The sequence below is a fragment of the Trichosurus vulpecula genome, chromosome 2, assembly GCF_011100635.1.
Source record: "Trichosurus vulpecula isolate mTriVul1 chromosome 2, mTriVul1.pri, whole genome shotgun sequence".
Classification (NCBI taxonomy): domain Eukaryota; kingdom Metazoa; phylum Chordata; class Mammalia; order Diprotodontia; family Phalangeridae; genus Trichosurus; species Trichosurus vulpecula.
The window spans coordinates 2,630,524-2,652,701 of record NC_050574.1 but is presented as its reverse complement, the minus strand read 5'-3'; the positions used below and the strand labels follow the sequence as shown (position 1 = coordinate 2,652,701).

The 22,178-nt window shown below is 44.1% G+C and overlaps 1 protein-coding gene across 1 annotated transcript; it reads left to right on the top strand.

Annotated features, from left to right (window-relative positions):
* Positions 1–431: 431 nt before the first annotated feature.
* LOC118839109 (zinc finger protein 260-like) lies at positions 432–19,071 on the top strand. Its single transcript, XM_036746553.1, has 5 exons — positions 432–670; positions 2,445–2,599; positions 12,751–12,877; positions 14,237–14,332; positions 16,733–19,071. The coding sequence occupies exons 1-5, from the start codon at positions 604–606 to the stop codon at positions 18,388–18,390; spliced, it is 2,103 nt and encodes a 700-aa protein (XP_036602448.1). The 5' UTR covers positions 432–603; the 3' UTR covers positions 18,391–19,071.
* The last annotated feature ends 3,107 nt before the right edge of the window (positions 19,072–22,178 follow it).

Sequence of the window (22,178 nt, the reverse complement as noted above, 5' to 3'; positions counted from 1 at the left end):
ATTCAAGTTAGGAGAAATGCGCTGACCAGCCTGACTGCATTTGGTGAACAACCTCCATTCTGAAACCAAGCCCCGTTTTGCTGTGAATCACTTGCTCTCCTGGAAATCTGCAGGTTGCCTCTTCCTTGTTCTCCCCCTCCCACCTCCTGACATCTGGAATCAGCTGGTAGTAATGGGGGAGGAGGTGCTCTCAGAGCTGGCCAGCCTGGTGGGTGGTGGCCCTGGAGGAATAGGAGCCCTGGGGTGGAGTTTGGAGCCGTGGGCGGGGTCTAGGGCAGGAGAGGGCTCATCCCAGTGGCCAAGGGATTCCATGTGACGGAGGGCTGGGCTTGGGAGGAGAGGCAGGCAGGGTCCTGAGCTCCTAGTCGTGCCTGTGATTGGAGGAAAGGGCCCGTCCTTGGGGCCTTAGAGGCTGGGCACAGGGGTGGGAAGTCCCTTCCAGAGGTGGCTGGCTGAAAACAGGAACTTGTGCTAAGGTTGGGCTGCCTTCTTCCTTCGCTCCAAGCCTAGGACTCTGTGCCTTCCTCCCAAACAGGGGAGACCTCTCAGTCTCGTTCTGTCAGAACAGAGACCTCCCTGCCTTTCTGGCCCAGAGCAGAGATCATGCTGACTTCTCTTGGACCCTCGATCTCTGCCTTCAGGACCCCAACTCTGTGGGTGCAGGTCCCAGGTAGGTCTGAGCCCCTCACCCCCCACCCCAGACCTGCTGGCTTCTGCTCCCTATCCCTACCACTGGGTCAGTTCCTTCTCCTCTGACCGTGGGAGTGCCCTCCCGGTCCACCTGGAGGAATCCTCCCTCCCAGTCCTGCCTATTGGACAAGCTTCTCTCTGCTAACTCTTTTCCAGACTCCCAATCACTTCCCAAAGGTCCAGGGTCACCCTCCCCAGATGAAAGATTGGGTCACCCTTTCCCAAAATTCAAACCTTACCCACAGGAACCCAAGAATCTTGTCTCCCTGCCCTCAGCTTTTGGTTGGAGACTCAGTTGTTCTTCGTTCGGACCAACCCCTGACTTCCCCCACCCCCAGGACTCGAAAGTCCTGCTTGCCCTGGGGACCCCACTTTGGATGCTGTAAACAAAGCTCTTGCGTGGCCCCCCTTACCTTCTGGGCTGCTTCCCTATCCGATCCCAGGCACTGGCCGCCTGTGTCTGGTCTCCCTTGAGAGATTCCAGAGGGTCCCAGTAGTTCTTCCCAGTTCCTAGTTAGAACCCAGGACACAGTCCTCCTGCTTTCCCAGGCTTAGTGTTCTCCAGGATCCCTTCTGTCTCTCTAGTGTCCTTGACCTCCCTGCCGTGAGCTGGGTTGGAATGTCTCCCTCCCATATTCTACCGGGGCCCCCCCCCCTTCCGCAGGCCTCCTGCTTCCCCTGTCCCCTCTTCCTTCAGAGCCTTCAAGCCTGTGCCAGGGGGCTGTAATGGTAATCCGGGCAGTATTTTTTTTTTTTGGAGTATTCTCTTTTGGAATGTTTAGGTAATCAAGTACCTTTTATGAGTCTTGCCTTTCAAATGCGAACTGGGACTTTTCACTGTTCTTCCTGTGAGTGCTTCTCACCACTGAGGTGATTAAGTGCCCCAGGGCCCTGATACAGATGTGTAAGATCTGATGTTAGAGTTTGACTTTTTGGCGGTAAACTCATTAAAACAGTGCTGGTGGGGAGACTCTGGGCAAGCTGTTGAAACTGCTCCACCCTCCCCCCCACCCCCAGCTTTGACAAGCCATATGTTGGTGCTTCTCTGGTAACTCTGTATTGGTGTGGATAGACTGGTTTGTATTGTTTGGGCTGTTTTTACTGTATATATTGTAACTTCTCTTTGTATTTGCCCTGAAGTTCAGGGGGCTGATCTTTTCCCCTGAACTAAGTGAATGATATATGTATGTTTAATTAAACTGAGATTGTTAACCCCTTAAACTTGCGTTCCTTAGAAAAGCAGATCAAAGAACCTATGCTAGCATCCTTCTTCTTGGTCATCTTGTGTTGGTGTTTCACCCCCTAGCGGCTTCTAGGAACACTGTTGTATCAGTGGCTGAATCCCAGACTAGATTTGATCTCCCAGCCTCAGGCTTCCCCTGGTGGCTCCATCTCAGAGGTGTGCCCATCCCCAGCCTTCCTAAGCTTCCCTCCTCCCTAGATTAAACAGGTGGTCTGTTGTCTAATTAATGTGTGTGTGTGTTAGTTGGGGTGATGGCATTCAGGGAGGGCAGAGAATCAATTAGAGGGAGATCTCTAATTCAGGAGCCATTGAGGCTCTGACTGGTCTCATCCCATCTGGAATCCCAAGCCCCTTCTGCCTCTTGGTTCTGTGAAGGAGATTGGGAGAGAGGAAGGGGACAGAAGAGAAGGAGCAGGAGAGGGTGGGATCATCTTTTCTAAGGCCTACCAAACCTGTAGGGTGGAGTCTCTGGCCTGAGGGCAGGGCCTGACCCTCTGTAAATCCCCCACAGGTCAGCCTCCTGTCCTGGAAAAACAGGGAAAGACTCTGCCCATCTGGGATCCTTCAGCTTCCCCAGCTCAGCTTTCAGAAGACCAAGACCTGACCCAAGCAGGGAGCCTGGAGTCAGAGGGAATGGCCCTTGGGAGCTCCAGACCCCCAGCCCAGGTGAGTGCACTCTGTCCTCAGACTTGGCCAACATCAGCCAAAGAGGCCATTTCCATAGACAAAGGGGATTGTCTATGAGGCTGGCAATCCCCTACCTATGGAATGTTTCTTTATATATTAATATTTATTTTTAAATTTATTTAACATATTTAGTTTTCAGCATTGATTTTCACAAGAGTTTGGATTACAAATTTTCTCCCCATTTCTACCCTCCCCCCCACTCCAAGATGGCGTATATTCTGGTTGCCCTGTTCCCCAGTCAGCGCTCCCCTCTGTCACCCCACTCCCCTCCCATCCACTTTTCCCTTCCTTTCTCGTAGGGCAAGGTAATTTTCTACGCCCCATTGCCTGTGTATCTTATTTTCTTGTTGCATGCAAAAACATTTTTGTTTGTTTTTGAACATCTGTTTTTAAAACTTTGAGTTCCAAATTCTCTCCCCTCTTCCCTTCCCACCCACCCTTCCTAAGAAGTCAAGCAATTCAACATAGGCCACATGTGTATCATTATGTATAACTCTTCCACAATATTCATGTTGTGTAAGACTAACTATATTTTGCCCCTTCCCAACCCATCCCCCTTTATTGAATTTTCTCCCTTGACCCTGTCCCCTTTCGAAAGTGTTTGTTTTTGACTACCTCCACCCCCATCTGCCCTCCCCTCCATCATCCCCTCATCTTTTTTTTTTAATCTTCTTCCCTCTTCTTTCCTGTGGGGTAAGATTCCCAATTGGGTATGTATGGTATTCCCTCCTTAGGCCAAATCTGATGAGAGCAATGTTCACTCATTCCCCCCTCATCTGCCCTCTCCCCTCCTCCCACAGAACTGCTTCCTCTTGCCACCTTTATGGGAGATAACCCATCCCATTCTATCTCTCCTTATCTCCCTCTCTCAGTATGTTCCTCTCTCATCACTTAATTTGATTTTATTTCTTTTAGATATCTTACCTTCATCTTCAACTCACCCTGTGTCCGCTCTCTCCCTCTCTCTCTCTCTCTCTCTCTCTCTCTCTCTCTCTCTCTCTCTCTATATATATATATATATATATATATATATATATATACATACAAACATAGATATATACATACATACACATTCACCCCTATATATGTACGCATATTCCCTTCAGCTACCCTAATACTGAGGTCTCATGAATCATATACATCATCTTTCCATGTAGGAATGTCAACAAAACAGTTCACCTTTAGTAAGTCCCTTGCAATTTCTTTTTCTTGTTCTTTTTCTTGATTACCTTTTCATGGTTCTCTTGATTCTTGTGTTTGAAAGTCAAATTTTCTATTCAGTTCTGGTCTTTTCACCGAGAAAGCTTGAAAGTCCTCTATTTTATTGAAAATCCATATTTTGCCTTGGAGCATGATACTCAGTTTTGCTGGGTACGTGATTCTTGGTTTTAATCCTAGCTCCATTGACCTCCGGAATATCGTATTCCAAGCCCTTCGATCTCTTAATGTAGAGGCTGCCAGATCTTAGGTTATTCTGATTGTGTTTCCACAAGACTCAAATTGTTTCTTTCTGGCTGCTTGCAGTATTTTCTCCTTGATCTGGGAGCTCTGGAATTTGGTGACAATATTCCTGGGAGATTTCTTTTTGGGATCTATTTGAGGAGGTGATCGATGGATTCTTTCAATTTCTATTTTGCCCTGTGGCTCTAGAATATCAGGGCAGTTCTCCTTGATAATTTCTGGAAAGATGATATCTAGGCTCTTTTTTTGATCATGGCTTTCAGGTAGGCCAATAATTTTTAAATTATCTCTCCTGAATCTATTTTCCAGGTCAGTGGTTTTTCCAATGAGATATTTCACATTATCTTCCATTTTTTCATTCCTTTGGTTCTGTTTTATAATATCTTGATTTCTCATAAAATCACTAGCTTCCACTTGCTCCAATCTAATTTTTAAGGTAGTATTTTCTTCAGTGGTCTTTTGGACCTCCTTTTCCATTTGGCTAATTCTGCCTTTGAAGGCATTCTTCTCCTCATTGGCTTTTTGGAGCTTTTTTGCCATTTGAGTTAGTCTGTTTTTTAAGGTATTGTTTTCTTCAGTGTATTTTTCAATATTTTTTGGGGTTTCGTTTAGCAAGATATTGACTTATTTTTCATGGTTTTCTTGCATCCTTCTCATTTCTCTTCCCAATTTTTCCTCTACTTCTCTAACTTGCTTTTCCAAATCCTTTTTGAGCTCTTCCATGGCCTGGGACCAGTTCATGTTTTTCTTGGAGGCTGTTGGTGTAGGTTCTTGCACTTTATTGACTTCTTTAGGCTGTATATTTTGGTCTTCTTTGTCAGCAAAGAAAGAATCCAAAGTCTGAGACTGAATCTCAGTGCGTTTTCGCTGCCTGGCCATATTCCCAGCCAACTAACTTGACCTTTGAGTTTTTCAGTGGGGTATGACTGCTTGTAGACTACAGAGTTCTATGTTCAACGTTTAGCGGGGAGGTGCCAGCTCTGCCACACCAGCACTGCTCCTTCCCCAACCCCCAACCTGGACTGGGTTTAGATCTTCGGCAGGCTGTACACTCCTGCTCTGATCCGTCACTTAATTCCTCCCACCAGGTGGGCCTGGAGCCAGAAGTAACAACAGCTGTAGCTGCCCCATCTCCGCTGCCCCCGGGGCTGGAAGCTGAACCTCGAACTCCTTCTACTCCTGCAGCTTTTCCCACTAACCATCTCCGCAGTCTTTGGTGTTTGTGGGTTAAGGAGTCTGGTAACTGCCGCAGCTCACTGATCCAGGGCGCTAGGGCCCCCTCCGCCCGGCTTCTGGTCTGGATGGTCCACGTCGTTCAGGCTGGGTTCTGCTACACTCCGTTCCCAGCTCCCAGCTCCCAGCTCCGTGTGGGATAGACCTCACCCAGAGACCATCCAGACTGTCCTGGGCTGGAGCCCTGCTTCCCTCTGCTGTTTGGTGGGTTCTGCAGTTCTAGAATTGGTTCAGAGCCATTTTTTATACGTTTTTGGAGGGACTTGGTACGGAGCTCACATTAGTTCCTGCTTACCAGCCGCCATCTTGGCTCCGCCCCCCTGGAATGTTTGTTTATGAAAATAGGCATGAAATTGAAAACAGTAGTAAAACACTGCCCTGCTTTCTCCTGTGTTTTGAACTGATTCAAGGCACTTTGGCATCACAGGCAGTAACCTACCCACCCCCACCTGTTAGCCCCAACTGCTACCCTCCCATGTTCATTTTTAAGGTTTCCCTCATGATCCCAGAGTCAAAAGGATGGCCACTTCACTCATTCCTCTGTCTCCTAGGGTCTTGTCTTTGCTCCCTTTATCCATGCTTAGCACCCCTCCCCAACATCCATAGAACTGCTTCCCTCTCCCCTTTGCTTCTTTGGCCAAGTTCTCCCTGTCACACCTAGAAGACAGGATGTTGTGGTTGTTCTGGAGGGTCTGAGCTGCACAGTTTTATGTCTTTGGTGCACACTGAGCAGTTTGATGCTCCAAGGCACACGGAGAGGGCAGTGAGGGCTGAAAGGACCAAATGCTATGAGGTGGGGTTGGGAGCAGGGTGGGTGCAGGGTCCTGGCCTCCTGTATACTCTGGTCCAGTGTTAATGGAAAATAAGGCAACTGAAGAAAACAGGTTAAGTTGGCTTCTGGGTCACACTCCCATGTTCAGAGGCCCTTAGCAGAGCTATTTGGACCAGGCCAAAGAGAAGAGCACCTTCTTTAGCTGTAAATGCATTAGCATTTGTGAAGGGCCTTCCCTTGTTAGAGAGGATGTAGGGAAGGGGCTGAGTTTGGGGAACTATTCAAAGTCCTGGGAGTTTTCTTTTCCAATGGCGGTATGGGGGTGCCAAAGGAGACACTCAGCTCCTGTCAGAAAGGCATCAGGCTCGAGGGGAAAGACACAGTGGAGGGACTCACTTTCTCCCCCAATCTACTCTTGACCATCTGCACAACAACCCTGTATGGGAGGTGTTCTTATCATCTTTATTTCACTATTCAGGAAGCTGAGGCAAACAGGTCCAATGACTTACCAGGGTCATATAGCTAGTAAGTGCCTGAGGCTGGATTTGAACTCAGATCTTCATGATCTTCTACCATTTCCTAGCTCCCCCAACATTGTCTTTGTGTGACAGTCTTCCTACAACCCCTCTAACATTGACTGCTGCCATTTTTTGTCACTGTGGTCAGTTTTGCAGACTGTGAGATGACGCCTCAGTGTGGTTTTGGTTGACCTTTCTCTTATTAGTGGCTTGGAGCATTTTTTCCTGTGGTTGGGACTACTGGGCAGTTCTTCTTTTGAGAATTCTTTGTTCATATCCTTTGACGATTTATCTATTGGGGAATGGCTATTTGTTGTAGCTTTTGACTTGTTTCAGTTGTGTCTCACTCTTTGTGACACACTTTGGGGTTTTCTTGGCAAAGATTCTGGAGGGGTTTGCCATTTCCTTCCCCAACTTATTTTACAGATAAGAAACTGAGGCAAACAGGCTTAGGTGGCATGTCCAGGGTCACCCAGCTGGTACTAGTCTGAGGCTAAATTTCACTCAGGTCCTCCTTCCTGACTGCAGGCTTGGTGTTCTACTAGTTTCCATTTGCCTATTGATCTTTTTAAAATAATATTTCATTTTTTCCTGGTAACACGTAATTACTTTTTTATTCCATTTTGAGTTCCCAATTCCCAACCTACCTCCTTCCTCTTACCGCTCCCACAGAGTGTATGCAATCCTAGATAAGTTGTACATATGCAATCATGTAAAGCATTTCCATATGACTCCTTTTGTAAGGAGAAAACTTGAACCAAAGAAAGAACCTGAAGAATCGCATGCTTTAAGTCTGTATTTAGACTCACTAATTAGTTCTCTGTATGGAGGGGCATAGCTTTTTTCATCATGAGTCCTTTCAGATTGTCTTAGATCGAGGTATCACTGAGAATAGCTAAGTTATTCATGTTGTTCACCATACAGTATTGCCATGTACAATGTTCTCCTGGTTCTGCTCACTTCACTCTGCATCAGTTCATGTAAGTGTTTCTAGGTGTTTCTGAAATCATCCTGCTTGTCATATGCCACAGCTTGTTAAGGTATTCCCCTCCTCTGTTTCCAATTCTTTACCACTACAAATGGAACTATTACAAATACCCTTCTCTAAATAGGTCCTTTTCTGCCTCTCTTTTTAAAAAATCCTTTGTGGATGCTGACTTAACAGTGTTATTGCTGGATCAGAGGGTATGCACAGTTTCATAGCCCTTTGATTATAGTTCTATGTTACTCTCCAGAATGGTTGGATCAGTTCCCAAACCCACCAGCAGTGTATTGGTGTTCCAGTTTTGCTGCTTCCCTCCAATATTGATGTTTAGCCAATTTAATAGGCGAGGTAGTAACCTAGAATTGTTTTAATTTGCCTTTCTCTGATCAACAGACATTTATAGCATTTTTATATGACTACAAATAGCTTTGATTTCTTTGTCTGAAAGCTGTCTGTTCATGTCCTGTGTCCATTTATCAATTGGGTCATGACTTGTATTCTCATAAATTTGACTGAGAGCTCGATATATTTGAGAAATGAGGCCTTTATTAGAGACACTTTGTGTAACTTTTCCCCCAGTTCTCAGTTTTCCTTTTAGTCTTGGTTTCCTTCATTTTGTTTCTGCAAAAACCTTTTTAATTTAATATAACCAAAATTATACATTTTACATCTGGTTATGCAGTTTTGGGTGAGTTCATTCTATTCATATTTACATTCATGATAATTGTGTGTTTCCCTCCATCTTATTTTCCCTCTATCCAACCTTCTCTATCTCTTTCACCTTTCACTCTGTCTCTCCTCACTAGTGTTTTGCTTCTGACCAATGCCTCCCCAAATATTAATTAAGGTGGGACTTTTTTTTGCTGTTTTCTCTTTTGGAATGCTAAAGTATTAGGGGCAAAGCCCCAGGCCCACACCCTTTTGCTAACTAGCAGCTAATCCCCTTTTGCTGACTAGGTGTGAATCCCTTGGGCCCTGAACAGAGTATGAAAACTGAAAGGTTACCATTTTGTCTGGGACTCTCTCTCCCTCATGGAGGAGTGTTGATGTGGAGACTCTGGGTAGCTGTCCTTAAGAGCCCCTGGCTTGTAAATGTAGATGTTGATGCTTTCCTGGTAACTAGAAATTGTGATTTGGTCTGTTTGTATTGTGTGTGTTTGTAATTGGTTTGTATTTGCTCTGAAGTTCAGATTGCTGGCTTTTCCTCCTGTACTAAGTGAATGATATTTGTATGTTGTATTGAAATACGACTGTTAATCCCTTAATGTTGCTTTCCTTAGTAAAGGAGGTCAAAAGAACCTGTGCTGGTAGCTCTTGTTGTTAGGCTTGTGTTGATCTTTCACCCCCACAACAGCAGCTTCCTGAATTGTGGGTACACTCCCCCAGCATGCCCTTGCTTCTGTCAGTCCCCCGGCCCATCCCTGTCCCTTTCTACTTCCCTCTAAGATGAGAGAGATTTCTATACCCACCTGAGCATGTATGTTATTCCCTCTTTGAGCCAATTTTCATAAGAGTAAGGTTCAAGCCTTCCCTTTCCAACTCTCTCATCTTCCCATTCACTGTAATGGTTCTTCCGTGCCTCTTTTACATGAGATAATTCACCCCCTTTAACCTCTCCCTTCGCTCTTCTTGGAATATAATTCTGACTCTGATATTGTCTCTTTGAAGATCCTCCCTTCACAGTCAGTTTATACTACCATACAGTGTATACAGTGTATACACGTATAATACAATTTACACAATGTATATAATGACTGTCAATGTATATTCCTTTTAATTGTCCCAATGGTCATAAAGCATAAACACAATTTCACCTCATTGAATCTCTTCTGTTTTCTCTTTCCTGTTTACCTTTTGATGCTTCTCTCTTGTCTTGTATTTGAAGATCAATTTTTTTTCCAGCTCTGGTATTTTTGTTAGGAATGCTTGATTATTTTCTCTATATTGAAGGTCCAGTGTTGCCCCTAAAGGACTGTACTCAGTTTTTTCTGGGTTTGTGCTGCTTGGGTATACTCCTAGTTCCTTTGTCTTGCTGAATATTATTCCATACCCTCTGACTTTTTAATGTAAAGCTACTCAATTTTGTGTTAGCCTGACTGTGGCTCCATGACCTTTGACTTGTTCCTTTCTGGCTGTTTACACTCTTCTCTCCTTGACGTGGGAGTTCTGGAATTTGGCTAGAGTATTCCTTTGGAGTTTTCATTGTGGGATCCTTTTAAGGAGGAGGTTGGTGGATTCTTTCAATTTCTATGTTACCCTTTGTCTCTAAGATGTCAGGGCTGTTTTCCTTGGTAATTTCTTTGCCAAGAGGATACCAAAGGAGGTCATGGAGGGTCAGACACGAGTGAAACAAATGAACAACAAGTAACATCCATATCGAATGTATTATAGAATATGGTGTAAGATGTTGGTCTAATCCTAATTTCCTTAGCTGTTGTCAATAATGCAATGATGGAAGAAAATCCCAAAGGAAGAATGATGAAGCATACTGTCTGCCTCCAGGGAAAGAATTGATATTGTTTGCATACAGACTGAAGCAACAATTTTCACTTTCTTGTTTTCAAATTTTCCTGTATTAAGTGACCAATATGGAAATAGTTTACGAGATTGCACACGTGTAACCTATATCAGATTGCTTCCTGGGGGAGTGGGGGACTGAGGGAAGGAGGGATAGAATTTGGAACTCAAGATTTTAATAAATGACAAACATGTAAAATTTTTAATATGTAATTGGAGGAAAATAAAAAGTATTTTTTAAAAATGTAAAAAACAAATCTCTACCATTTAGTATGGCACTTTCCATTGGTTACAGCAATTTGAGAAATTTTGAATCTTGTAAATGAGTTCACTTACCTTGACCGTGTACTTTCCAGCATGTACGCAGGTGATGACGTTGTGAAAAGAATAACCTTTAAGTCGGTTAGTATTTAATTACTTTCATTTATTTTTAGTTTCATTGGAGGATTAAGTTCCTTTCTTTGGGAAAAGCTAGCCCTCACAGCTAAGCCAAACTAATACAGGTATTCTTCTCTGTCTAGGTGACCTCTAGATTTAGTGAATACACAGACCGATATGGCTATCATTTAATAGTAGATAATTTAGAGGAAGACGCATATCTTTGTAGGACTAAAACAATCATGGCATTGTAAGACTCTACGAAGGCTAGGTTCCTCTTCTTAGTCTTGGTGGATAAACTCCCTTTCCTTTTCTTTCAGCTGGAGTTTAACTCTAAGCTGAGTAGTTTAATCTTGGTTGAGTTTACCTTTTTGGCAGTTGGAGGGCAGGGAATGACTGGTGACTGCATACCACAAGCTCCCCTTTTCCAGTCTTTCTTCAAGCTATAGGCTCCTTTCAAGTAATATTTGGGTTGCAAAACTTATCAGCTGCAGAGCAAGGACTTCTGGTTAATAGATAGAGGATGAATCTGGGTCACAAAAAACTGGGTGGAGTAAGTAGTCAGATGACCTGCCTTGTCCAATTGAATTTTGTTCAAAGCATGTTTCCTAAGATTGTTTTAATTTTTTATTCTCTTCTATTATAAAAATAATTTCTGTAGATCACACCTGTGTAACAAATTACTGAGCAATTAGTTGACCTTAAAGGTAACCTGTCTACTGATATAATCAAATCATTATCTACTACCAAATTTTGTACGTCAGATTATTTTCTATTTCAGATAACTAATTTTGAGTTGTCACCTGCTTTGCCAGAGATAGTTCAGGGCCTCAGAGGCCTGAGAGGCTGCCAAGGAAAGTGGGAGAGAAGAGATATCAGCCTGACCACCAAGCTGAAGGTCCATTGTGCTGACTTCACTGTTATATGCCTGTGAAAGCTGGATAGTCTTCCAGTACCATGCCGGGAAACTGAATCTCTTCCATTTGAATGGTCTTAGGAAGATTCTGAAGGTCACCTGGCAAGATAAGGTAGTGGACACTGAGGTCCTTCCTAAAGTTAGACTGCCAAGCATTCACATCCTACTGCAGAGAGCACAGCTGCTATGGACTGGCCATGTTGTTCAAATGCCAAAAGAATGTTTGCCTAAAAACCTATTTTATGGAGAACTTAAGTGACGAAGAAAGTCCCAAGGTGATCATAAGAAGTGACAGAAGGACATTCCCAAGGTCTCTCTGAATACTTTGTAGTCAGTTGTGAGACATGGGAGACACTGGCGAAGGACCACCCATCATGGCATGCCTGCATCAAAGAATGCGCTGTGCGGAGTGAGCAAAGCAGAATCGCAGTAGCTCAAAAGAATGATGACATGCGCAAATTGAGAGCCTTATTCACCCCAAATGTTCACTGGGACTATTTGTGCCCAATCTGTGGTAGAGGCTTCTGGGCTTGTCTTTGTCTGATCAGCCTTCATCAGGGACACTGTATCTTGACCCTGACATAGTGATGTCATTTTGGTTCACTCTGGGCAGAAAGAAAAAGAAAGCGCCCAACTATGAGAACTAAACATTATAATAAAGAAATATATGCTATCCATGAGTGAAAGGAATCCTAAGGCACAGGCAAAGGATGTTTTGGCCTGGCACATTGTGCCCAGGGTGCCCTTAAGCCCTCGGTGTTACAACATTTAACTCTCCTTCACTTGGCTAGAAAGTCTCATCCCACCTCAGTTCCGTCCAGATTGTAATTAGTAGGTCTTATGAATCCTTTTCCTGTTTTAGCTAGGAAAGACTTTGCTTCAGCCTCTTAGGAAACAGGCGATATCTTTTACCTTCCTCACTTTTCTTTAATCACTCGTAAATGCCTCATTCCCCCACCAATTACACTGTACTTGGCAGCTTCTCACAAATTCCTCGCACAGTTTTTTGATAACTACTAGTTATGAGAAGGCAGAAATTTCACATCATCTTCTGTCTTTCTCTTCCACGGATTTTCCTGCCTCACACATACTTTGTCTGAAATTCCACATTCCGTAGTAAGACATTTGTCATCTTTATTCAAACTGACCATATCAACTGCTTTTCTCAGTATTGCATTGTGGTCTTTATGCCTTTGTTCCAACTGTTGACTCTGACCCTCATCAAGGGTACAAACTTTGGGTAAATCGCCTTTCTGCCCTTTATTTCCCTCCTCTCACTTGATGAGGGTTAGACTACATGAATTCTGGAGTGTCTTTCAGCTCTGAATCTTGTGACTTTTGATGGTTTAGGAATGGGTGACGTTCAAGGATGTGGCTGTGGACTTCACCCCAGAGGAGTGGGGCCTCTTGGACCATCCTCAGAAGGAATTGTACAAGGAAGTCATGCTGGAGAATGCCCAGAACCTGCTGTCCCTGGGTAAGAACACTTCCCCTGGCCACTCTGAGTCTGCTATCACAGGGAATATCTTTATTCCTGAGTGTGCTGGCTTTGGAGCATGTCTTAATTTCTAGGAAGGAAAAAGTGTTGGTCTCCTATGTCCCAGAGACAGGGTCCTCCTGCCGCCTGGTTTTCCTGTAAAAAGTGAATACATTGTGTGAAGAGAACGTGGAGGTTTCCTTGGTTGCCTGTGAAACTGACTCTTGCCAGTTCTAGGTCACTTGAAGTCAGAGTTCAGACCAATGTTGAAGCATCTCAGGTGTGGAGGTAATCCCATATTATGTAGTCCAGCCTCTGCCTGGACATGAATTTTGTCTGCCAAATCTCTGAAATCTGCTCAGGCGGCTTTTCCCTGCACCCCCTTCCTCTTTGGGAGGGGCTGGGTATTTAGGACACTCTTCTTTGTGAGAAGCATCAGTTTGTAGCTCCCAGCTCCTGGCTGTTCTTAGTAGGGCATGTTTGTCCTTCACCTTCCTTTACATTGCCCCATATTCCAGCCCAGAAGGTGGGAAAGGAAGGAAGGGAACAAGCATTTCTGTTCACCTGCTGTTCACCAGGTGTTATGCTAACCACCTTCTTTACAACATGACGTCATTGGGTGATATTATTATCCCCATTGGACATTTGAGAAAGCTGAAGCAAACAGAGGTTAAGTGAATTGTCCAGGAGCACACAGCTACTAACAGTCTAAGGCTGGATTTGAACCCTGGCATTTCTGACTGCAGGCCCAGGGCTCCCTCCACTGTACTACCAGCTGCCTCTAATTTCTAGATAATCATAGATATGCAGTGAGTCCCTCCTTCTATGAAGAAGGGGCACCAAGACCAAATGTTCTGACTCCCAATTGGCTCCATGATCTTCTCCCCATTTCTCCCCAAAGCCCTGCAAAATAAATGCTATGGACACCTTTCTTCAGGACTTCTGGGAACCTCCTGTGCTCCTTGCTTGCAGGCCCCTGTCAGTGCAGGAAGAGCAGACTGGCCAATAACCAGAATTTGGTCAACTCAAGGTTCATTGAGTTGCCCAGCAGGAGAACCTCACCAGAAGAGGCAATCACTCCCTCAATGAAGTCCCAAGGTTTTCATAGGTTTCAGTGAGTGGGGAGCAGGGAGGGGATAGGACCAAAGCTGATTCCTCAGGATCTAATTTTCAGGAGCTCAAGGCTGACCTGCCACATCCTAGTTTGGGTTATTTGCATTATAAGCATAATGGGAGAATAAGCCAGATCTGTGTGAACATGATGGAGTGATACTCTAGCTTTCTGTGCACACTCTTTTCTCTAAAAAGTCCTAAATTACAAGTTTTTCTCCATCTTCATCCCTGATTCCCCATGCCCAGGTCTGCCAGTTCCCACAGAAGATGTGATCTCTTTTTTGGAGGAAAGGGAAGCCCCATGGCTGTTGGAGGAAGAAGGTCTGAGGAGCTGTTGTCCAGGTGAGTGAGGGGAAAGCAGGTGTATGAGAGCTGGGATTACAAGAGGCTTCTGAGTGTGCAGGTGAAGCAAGTGCTAGATCTGGGGGCAGGAAGACCTGACTTGGAATTCTTTTTGAGACTCATTTTAGCTGTGGGATCTGGGAGAAGTCACTAAACCACTGAGTCTCAGTTTCCCCACCTTTAAAATGAGGAGTCGTTCACCATGACCTTGAAGCTGTCTCCCAGTGATAAATCTCAGATCCTATAAAAAGTCAATATTTGGAATCTTGGGGCAAGAACTCAGCTGAATGTGCAAAAATGGGCTGGACTTTCCAGGTTGTGTTCTTTCCCAGACTTTCTTTGAATCAGTGAGCATTTATCAAGTGCCTGCTATCTGCCAGACCCTTTGCTAAGCACCAGGGACTTAAGCAGATAAAAGGGACATACCCTGCTCTCCTGTAACTCATGCCCTGCATGGCAGAACACATGTCAACAAAAATATAGAAACCTGTCTGGGACAGGACAAATTGGAGCTCTTTGAGAGAGGGAAGGCCCTAAAATAAAGGAAGAGTGGAAAGGCTTATTGTGGAAGGTGGGCTCTAGCTGGGACTTCAGGGGAGCCAGGGTGAGCATTCTAGGCTGGGGGATGGTGAGGAAAGCTTGTGGAGTCTGGAGGTAGAGTATCCTGTTTACAGAACAGAAGTGAGGCCTGTACCACTGAATGATAGTGCTTTTGACATGGAAATAAGGTGAAAGAAGACAGGACTTGTTGGAGAAGGGTAGGTGAAGAAGGGGTAGGTGATTAACAGCCCCAGAGAGGATTTTCTGTTTGATCTTTCTGCTTGGGAGCCACGGGAGGTTGTTGAGTACATGGTGACATGGTCCATAATGACTGGAGGGAGGGGAGACTTGAGTCATCTGGACCAAGCAGCAGGTTCTTGTAGTACCTCAGTTGTGATTTGATTGGGGCCTGAACCAAGGCAGTTACTGTGTTGGAAGAGAAGTGAGTGTGTGGGAGTGTGTTACCAAGGTGGTCACCAAGGATATTGCAGCAGATTGAATATGGCGGTCAACACTGTTAATGCGTGAGTCACTGACTCCTATATGGTACATTAATTATCAGCCTACAATATTGGAAGGATGCCCTGGAGAGCATTAGGAAATTAGGAAGAGAGGCGGGCTGGGGGAAAAAGAATGAGTTTAGTTTGGAGAACTAGGAGAAGAGTATCACTAAAAGAGACAGAGAGGAGAGGGAGAGAGAGGAAGTGAGTGACAATGACGGAGAGAGAGAGACAGACACAGAGAGAGAGAGAGAGAGAGAGAAGAAGCAACAGACTGGGGACATCAGTCTTAGCTGAACCAGGGAAAAGAGTGTTTGAGAAAGGAAAGAAATCTAGTTCAATGGGATTTAAGGAAACTTAAAGGGCAAGGGTAGTACCAGTTTCAGAAGGAGAGGAGAATTAGGGAGAAAGTCAGAATGACAATTTTCAGGCCCAGCTCAGAGATATTGTGGGTTCTGTTCCAGAGCACCACAATAAACCAAATATTGCAGTCAAGTGAGTCACGTGAGTTTTTTGGTTCGTCAGTCCATACAAAAGTCATGTTTACAATATGCTGTTCTCTATTTTAGGTGCAACACTATTATGTCTAAAAGAATGGCACATACTTTAAAATATTTTATTGCTAAAGAGAAGGGAACTATTATCCTTCAGTGAGTCTTAATGTTCTTGCTGTTGGAGACTGGCCTAGTGTTGATGGCTGCTGACTGATCAGGCTGGTGGTTGCTCAAGATTGGCAATGGCTGTGGCAATTTCTTAAAATAAAGCAACAGTGAAGTTTGCCACATTGATTAATTCTTCTTTTCCCTTGAACTTAAAGCCTCCTTGTAGGAGCAGTAATTGGACTGATCCCAATACTGTTGTGTCTCCTGGAATAGGAGGATCCAAAGAGAGTGAGGGAACAGGTCAACATGCAAGAATAATTTTTTAAGAAAATAAAACCAAAGGAAGTAGAATACAGGAAGGCCCTCTCATACCATGGACAGAGCATGTCCACTTGTAGGGTTGGCGTTCTTGGCTCAGCTGCTGAGATATTGGGAAGGTCACTCAGCCATTCTGAGCTCATGGTCTGAGCTGAGAATATAATGAGAATACTTGTCCTGCCAGCATCACAGGGGTTTGTGAGGACCCAATGTGATTGTGTGTGAAGCTCTCTGTAAATCAGGTCTTCCTGCAGATGTGAGCTAATGGCATTTTCAATGATTGCTTCTGTCCACTGAATTTGAAGACTTTCTGCTTGGCGTGGGGAAGTAGGATATAGGTCGGTTAGTTTACTTTATCCCAAAGGAGGGAAGGTATTATAATTATGTGTGTGTGTACATGTGTCTCTGTATGTATATGTTTTATTGTTTGTTTCTTGCAGAAGGAGAGATTAGACCAGAAATGAAAGAGCCTACTGCCAAGCTAAGCATTTCTGTGAAAGAAATTTATGAGGAAAGTTTCACGAGGGATGGTTCTTGTGACTTCACTGGGAGACAAATCTGTGCTGTACGTCACAGAATCCACACAGAAGAGAAACCTTATGATTGTCATTGTGGGAAGAATCTAAGTGAACAGTCATCCCTTATTTACAATCAAAAAATTCATACTGGCGAGAAACCAAATGAGCGTCAGGAATGTGTTAATGCTTTTAATGAACACTCATCCTTCATTACACATCATAGTATTTACAATGACAGGAAACCTTATGAATATAATCTGTGTGGAAAGGCTTGGAGAGGCAGCTCTAGTCTTGCTGTACATCAGAGAATCCACACTGGAGAGAAACCTTATGAGTGTCATCAGAGTGGAAATGCTTATAGAAGTACCTCGGATCTTGCTGCACATCAGACCATCCACAGTGGTAAGAAACCTTATGAATGTGATCAGTGTGGAAAGGCTTTCACATACAACTCCAGTCTTTCTGCACATCAGAGAATCCACACTGGAGAGAAACCTTACAAATGTGATCAATGTGGAAAGGCTTACAGAAAGAAGTCTCACCTTGCTGAACATCAGAGAATCCACACTGGAGAGAAACCTTATGAATGTGATCAATGTGGAAAGGCTTTCAGAAGGAAGTCTAAACTTGTTGTACATAAGAGAATCCACACTGGAGAGAAACCTTATGAATGTCATCAGTGTGGAAATGCTTATAGAAGTACCTCAGATCTTGCTGCACATCAGAACATCCACACTGGGAAGAAACCTTATGAATGTGATCAGTGTGGAAAGGCTTTCACATACAACTCCAGTCTTTCTGCACATCAGAGAATCCACACTGGAGAGAAACCTTACAAATGTAATCAATGCGGAAAGGCTTTCAGAAAGAAGTCTCACCTTGGTGAACATCAGAGAATCCACACTGGAGAGAAACCTTATGAATGTGATCAATGTGGAAAGGCTTTCACATGGAGATCCATTCTTGCTGCACATCAGAAAACCCACAGTGGTGAGAAACCTCATGAATGCAAACAATGTGGAATGGTTTGGGAATTTAAAAGCCAACTTGCTCTACATCAGAGAATACACACTGGAGAGAAACCTCATGAATGTAAGCAATGTGGAAAGGCTTTCCATTGCCGCTCCAGTCTTTCTCGACATCTGAGAATCCACAGTGGAGAGAAACCTTATGAATGTGATCAATGTGGAAAGTCTTTCATTTCCAACGCCACACTTACTCTGCATCTAACAATCCACACTGGAGAGAAACGTTATAAATGTGATCAGTGTGAAAAAGCTTTCCCACAGAGGGCCAGTCTGACTTCACATCAGAGAATCCACACTGGAGAGAAACCTTATAAGTGTGATCAGTGTGGAAAGGCTTTCTCACAGAGGGGCAGTCTGACTTCACATCAGAGAATCCACACTGGAGAGAAACCTTATAAGTGTGATCAGTGTGGAAAGGCTTTCTCACAGAGGGGCAGTCTGACTTCACATCAGAGAATCCACACTGGAGAGAAACCTTATAAATGTGATCAGTGTGGAAAGGCTTTCTCACAGAGGGGCAGTCTGACTTCACATCACAGACTCCACACCTGAGAGAAACCTTATAAGTGTGATCAATGTGGAAAGGCTTTTAGAAAACCCTCAGTTCTTCTTAAACATCAGAGAATCCATGCTAGGGAGAAATCTTATGAATGTGATCAATGGGGAAAGACTTTCCCACAGAGGACCAGTCTTACTTTACCTCAGATAATCCACAGTGGAGAGAAACCTTATAAGTGTGATCAATGTGGAAAGGCTTTCTCACAGAGGGGCAGTCTGACTTCACATCACAGACTCCACACCTGAGAGAAACCTTTTAAGTGTGATCAATGTGGAAAGGCTTTTAGAAAACCCTCAGTTCTTCTTAAACATCAGAGAATCCATGCTAGGGAGAAATCTTATGAATGTGATCAATGGGGAAAGACTTTCCCACAGAGGACCAGTCTTACTTTACCTCAGATAATCCACAGTGGAGAGAAACCTTATTAATGTAATCAGTGTGGAAAGGCTTGTACATAGAACTCCTGTCTTGCTGCATATCAGAGAATCCATCCTGGAGAGAAATTTTATGAATGTGATTACCACAGAAAGGCTTTCCAACAGAGTTTGAATCTTGCTCAACATCAGAGAATCTACCCTGGAGAGAAATTTTATGAGTTATTTGGAATGTGATGAAAGTTTTTATGTACACAATCTCCTTATCAAAGGAATCTGATGAATAAAATATCCAAGAGACATAGTGGCTGGTTAATCATTTCATTACTAATGGCTAGAGAATGCTTAATAAAAACAATGGTCATTTAGCTATATCTTGTAAAGCAAATTTGAATCATGGAAGCCTCTCAACACTCAAATGCCCTTAGATAAGTGGATGCTTGTAACAACAATGTTGCTAGCAGCTACTGTGGCTCCATAGGACCAAAATTACCAGCACACAGAAGGGCTGCTAGCAAAGGCTCTTTGATCTCCCTTTCTCAGGAAAGCAACTTTGAGGGGTTACAATCTCACTTTAATTAAACATACATATATCCTTTACTTTTTTGGGGGGGAAAAACCAGCACCCTGACCTTCAGGGCAAACGCAAACAGAAAATATAAACAGGCTTTTGTCTTATCAGATCACAATACATATTCATCAGAGAAGCAGTAACATCTGGGTTCTTCAAAGCCAGGGCGGGGACAGTCTTCAACTGGCTACCCTGAGTCTCATCACCAGCAATCTATCAATCGTCCAGCACATACACCCTGTCCAGGCCTCATTTAGTCATTTAGGGTATGGGAAAGTTCTTCTATTCCTAGCACCACATCTTCTACATTGCTTCCAATCAATGATTCTCCCTTACTTTATTGTTGACAAGCACTCCAAAACAGAAAGACAACAAAAAGTTCCCACCCTTCCTGACCTATTCATAGAAAGCCTAAAGTCATTAGAGGCACTTGATGGCCTCAGCATCCTAAAGGGAGGACCCCCTAAAAGTCCTGCCCTGATTACCATAATAATGTTGCCAACAGGTATAAATCAACTCTAATTGCTTCAAAATTATTGACAATGCATATTCTGATGAGAAGTGGTCTTATTTTAATGAGAGGCTGGGGGACTTGACTCATCCTTCAGTTCTGGGCAAGGAGACTTATCTCTTCTCAGACCAGCCATGCCTACTGCAATCTAGACAAACCAGGGAATCACTTCCCCTCAGATCTCAGACCTGCCTGCCTAAAACACAATGGTCCAGAATTCACCTAGACTAAAAGCTCTTTCCCTTTTGGTCAGATCTAAACTTTCCTAGCTAGGTAGGTGTTGCCCAAGATTTCATCTCATCACCTGTCCTGCCCTTCAAAGGCTAGCTGAATCACCTAGAGGGGCTGATTTCTGAATGAGGAACTAGAAAAAGGGAAAAAACTTAGTCCTAAATTAATAAGTCGTCATTAATGTGAGAGAAAGAATCATTTCTCTCACGTCAGAGAATCCATTGTAGAGGACATACCTTGTTAACATAATCAATATAAAAAGGTATTCAGGCTAAAGCCATCTCTCATTTTCCCTCAGAGAATTCACACGAGATTGAAGCCACTCCTGTAATGAATGTAGAAAGACATCAGGTGAAATATAGAACTTGTTAGACATCAGAAATTTCACCTTGTGAACAAGCCCTATCTGGACTCAATTGGGAAGGTCTGCAGCCAGAGCTCATGTCTTCACTTTCATCAAGTATTCATAGTGGAGAGAAGGCTTATGAATGTGCTCAGTGGGATCTGTCTTTTCCTACAAGATGGAGGTCACTAGATACCACAATTTTCACACTGGGAGGTAGCCTTATAGAAGCAATACTTGTGGGATGACCTTCACCTGGAGCTCATATGTGTGTGTACATTGGAGAAATCTTCCTGGAGATAAAATTTATGAATCTAATTAATGAGGGAAGGCATCTCCCTGCAGCACAGACTTCATGAGACATCACAAATCTCATATTGTGCATAAAAGCCTGAAAATAGATTGAATTTTGTTCTGAGATCCTAAGGTCTCTTCTGACTCCCTTAAAATATTCCATAGCCACCTAAGGTGGCTGCCACTACCTTGCTCACTTAACTCTCCTCCAGCTGCAGTGAGAGAATCCTTTCTAGCTCATGTCTCAAGCTGTCCTAGGGTGGTAATCTGCTTCAGTGCTCTGAAACTGGTTCTGAGCCATCATTGCAAGGTGGAACCATCATTTAACAGCAGCTGCAGAAGTTTTGAATTCTGTGGATAAGTTCACTTACCTAGGTAGGGTACTTTCCAGAGATGTATACATTAATAATGAGGTTCATGCATGCATTGCCAGAGCTAGCTCAGTGTTTGGGAGGCTGTGAAGGAAAGTGTGGGAGAGAAGGGGTATTAGACAGACTACCAAACTGAAGGTCTACAGAGCCGTGGTGGTGACTTCATTGTTGTATGCCTGTGAAACCTGGGCAGTGTATGTGTACCATGCCAGGGAAGTGAATCCCTTCCATGTGAATTGTCTTAGGAAGATTCTGAAGATCACCTGGCAGGATAAGGTACCAGACCCTAAACTGCCAAACATTCAAACTCAGCTTCAGGGAGCACAGCTGTGATGGGCTGGCCCTGTTGTTGGAATACAGAATGTATTCTTGCCAGAAAGACTATTTCATGGAGGACTCCCACAGGGCAAGTGTTCACATGGTGGTCAGAAGAAGGGATACAAGGACACTCTCAAGAACTTTGGAATTGATTGTGTGACATGGGAGACACTGGCCCAGGAGTGCTGAGTCTGTTGATCCCTCATCAGAGAAGGTGCTGTGCTCTATGAGCAAGGCAGAATTGAAACAGCTCAAAGGAAATACAGAATGCACAAATTTAGAGTACCTACCCCAAATGTCCTAGTGGACTCTTTGTGCTAGACCTGTGGTAGAGCATTCTGAGCTTATATTGGTGTGATGAGCCACAGTGGGACACATTGAAACTTGACTCTAGCACAGTGATGTTATTTTGGTCCTCTTGGTGAACAAAGGACAACCACCACCCAACCAATCAGTCTTTCAGAGCCTTCAGGCCCCCTACCAGGGGGCTGAATGTCAGACTGGATTTTGTGTCCCAGCTTCAGGCTTCCCCTGGTCATTCCCTGGTGGCTCCATCCCAGAGTTGTCCCCACCCCAACCTTCCCAAGCTTCCCTCCTCCCTAGATCAAGCAGTCAGTCTGTTGTCTAGATACCATGTCAGCGTGTTAGTTGGGGAGAGGGGGTGCAGAGAGGGCAGAAAACTAACTGGAGGGAGATCTCAGATTCTGGAGCCATTCAGGCTCTGATTGGTCTCATCCCACCTGGGATGCCAAGCTTCTTCTGCCTCTT

Excerpts from the sequence above, each read along its gene's own strand:
- LOC118839109 (XM_036746553.1), top strand. The coding sequence starts at position 604 with ATGCTGACTTCTCTTGGACCCTCGATCTCTGCCTTCAGGACCCCAACT. Across the intron at positions 12,878-14,236 it reads CCAGAACCTGCTGTCCCTGG|GTCTGCCAGTTCCCACAGAA; the intron begins GTAAGAACACTT and ends CCCCATGCCCAG. Across the intron at positions 14,333-16,732 it reads TCTGAGGAGCTGTTGTCCAG|AAGGAGAGATTAGACCAGAA; the intron begins GTGAGTGAGGGG and ends TGTTTCTTGCAG.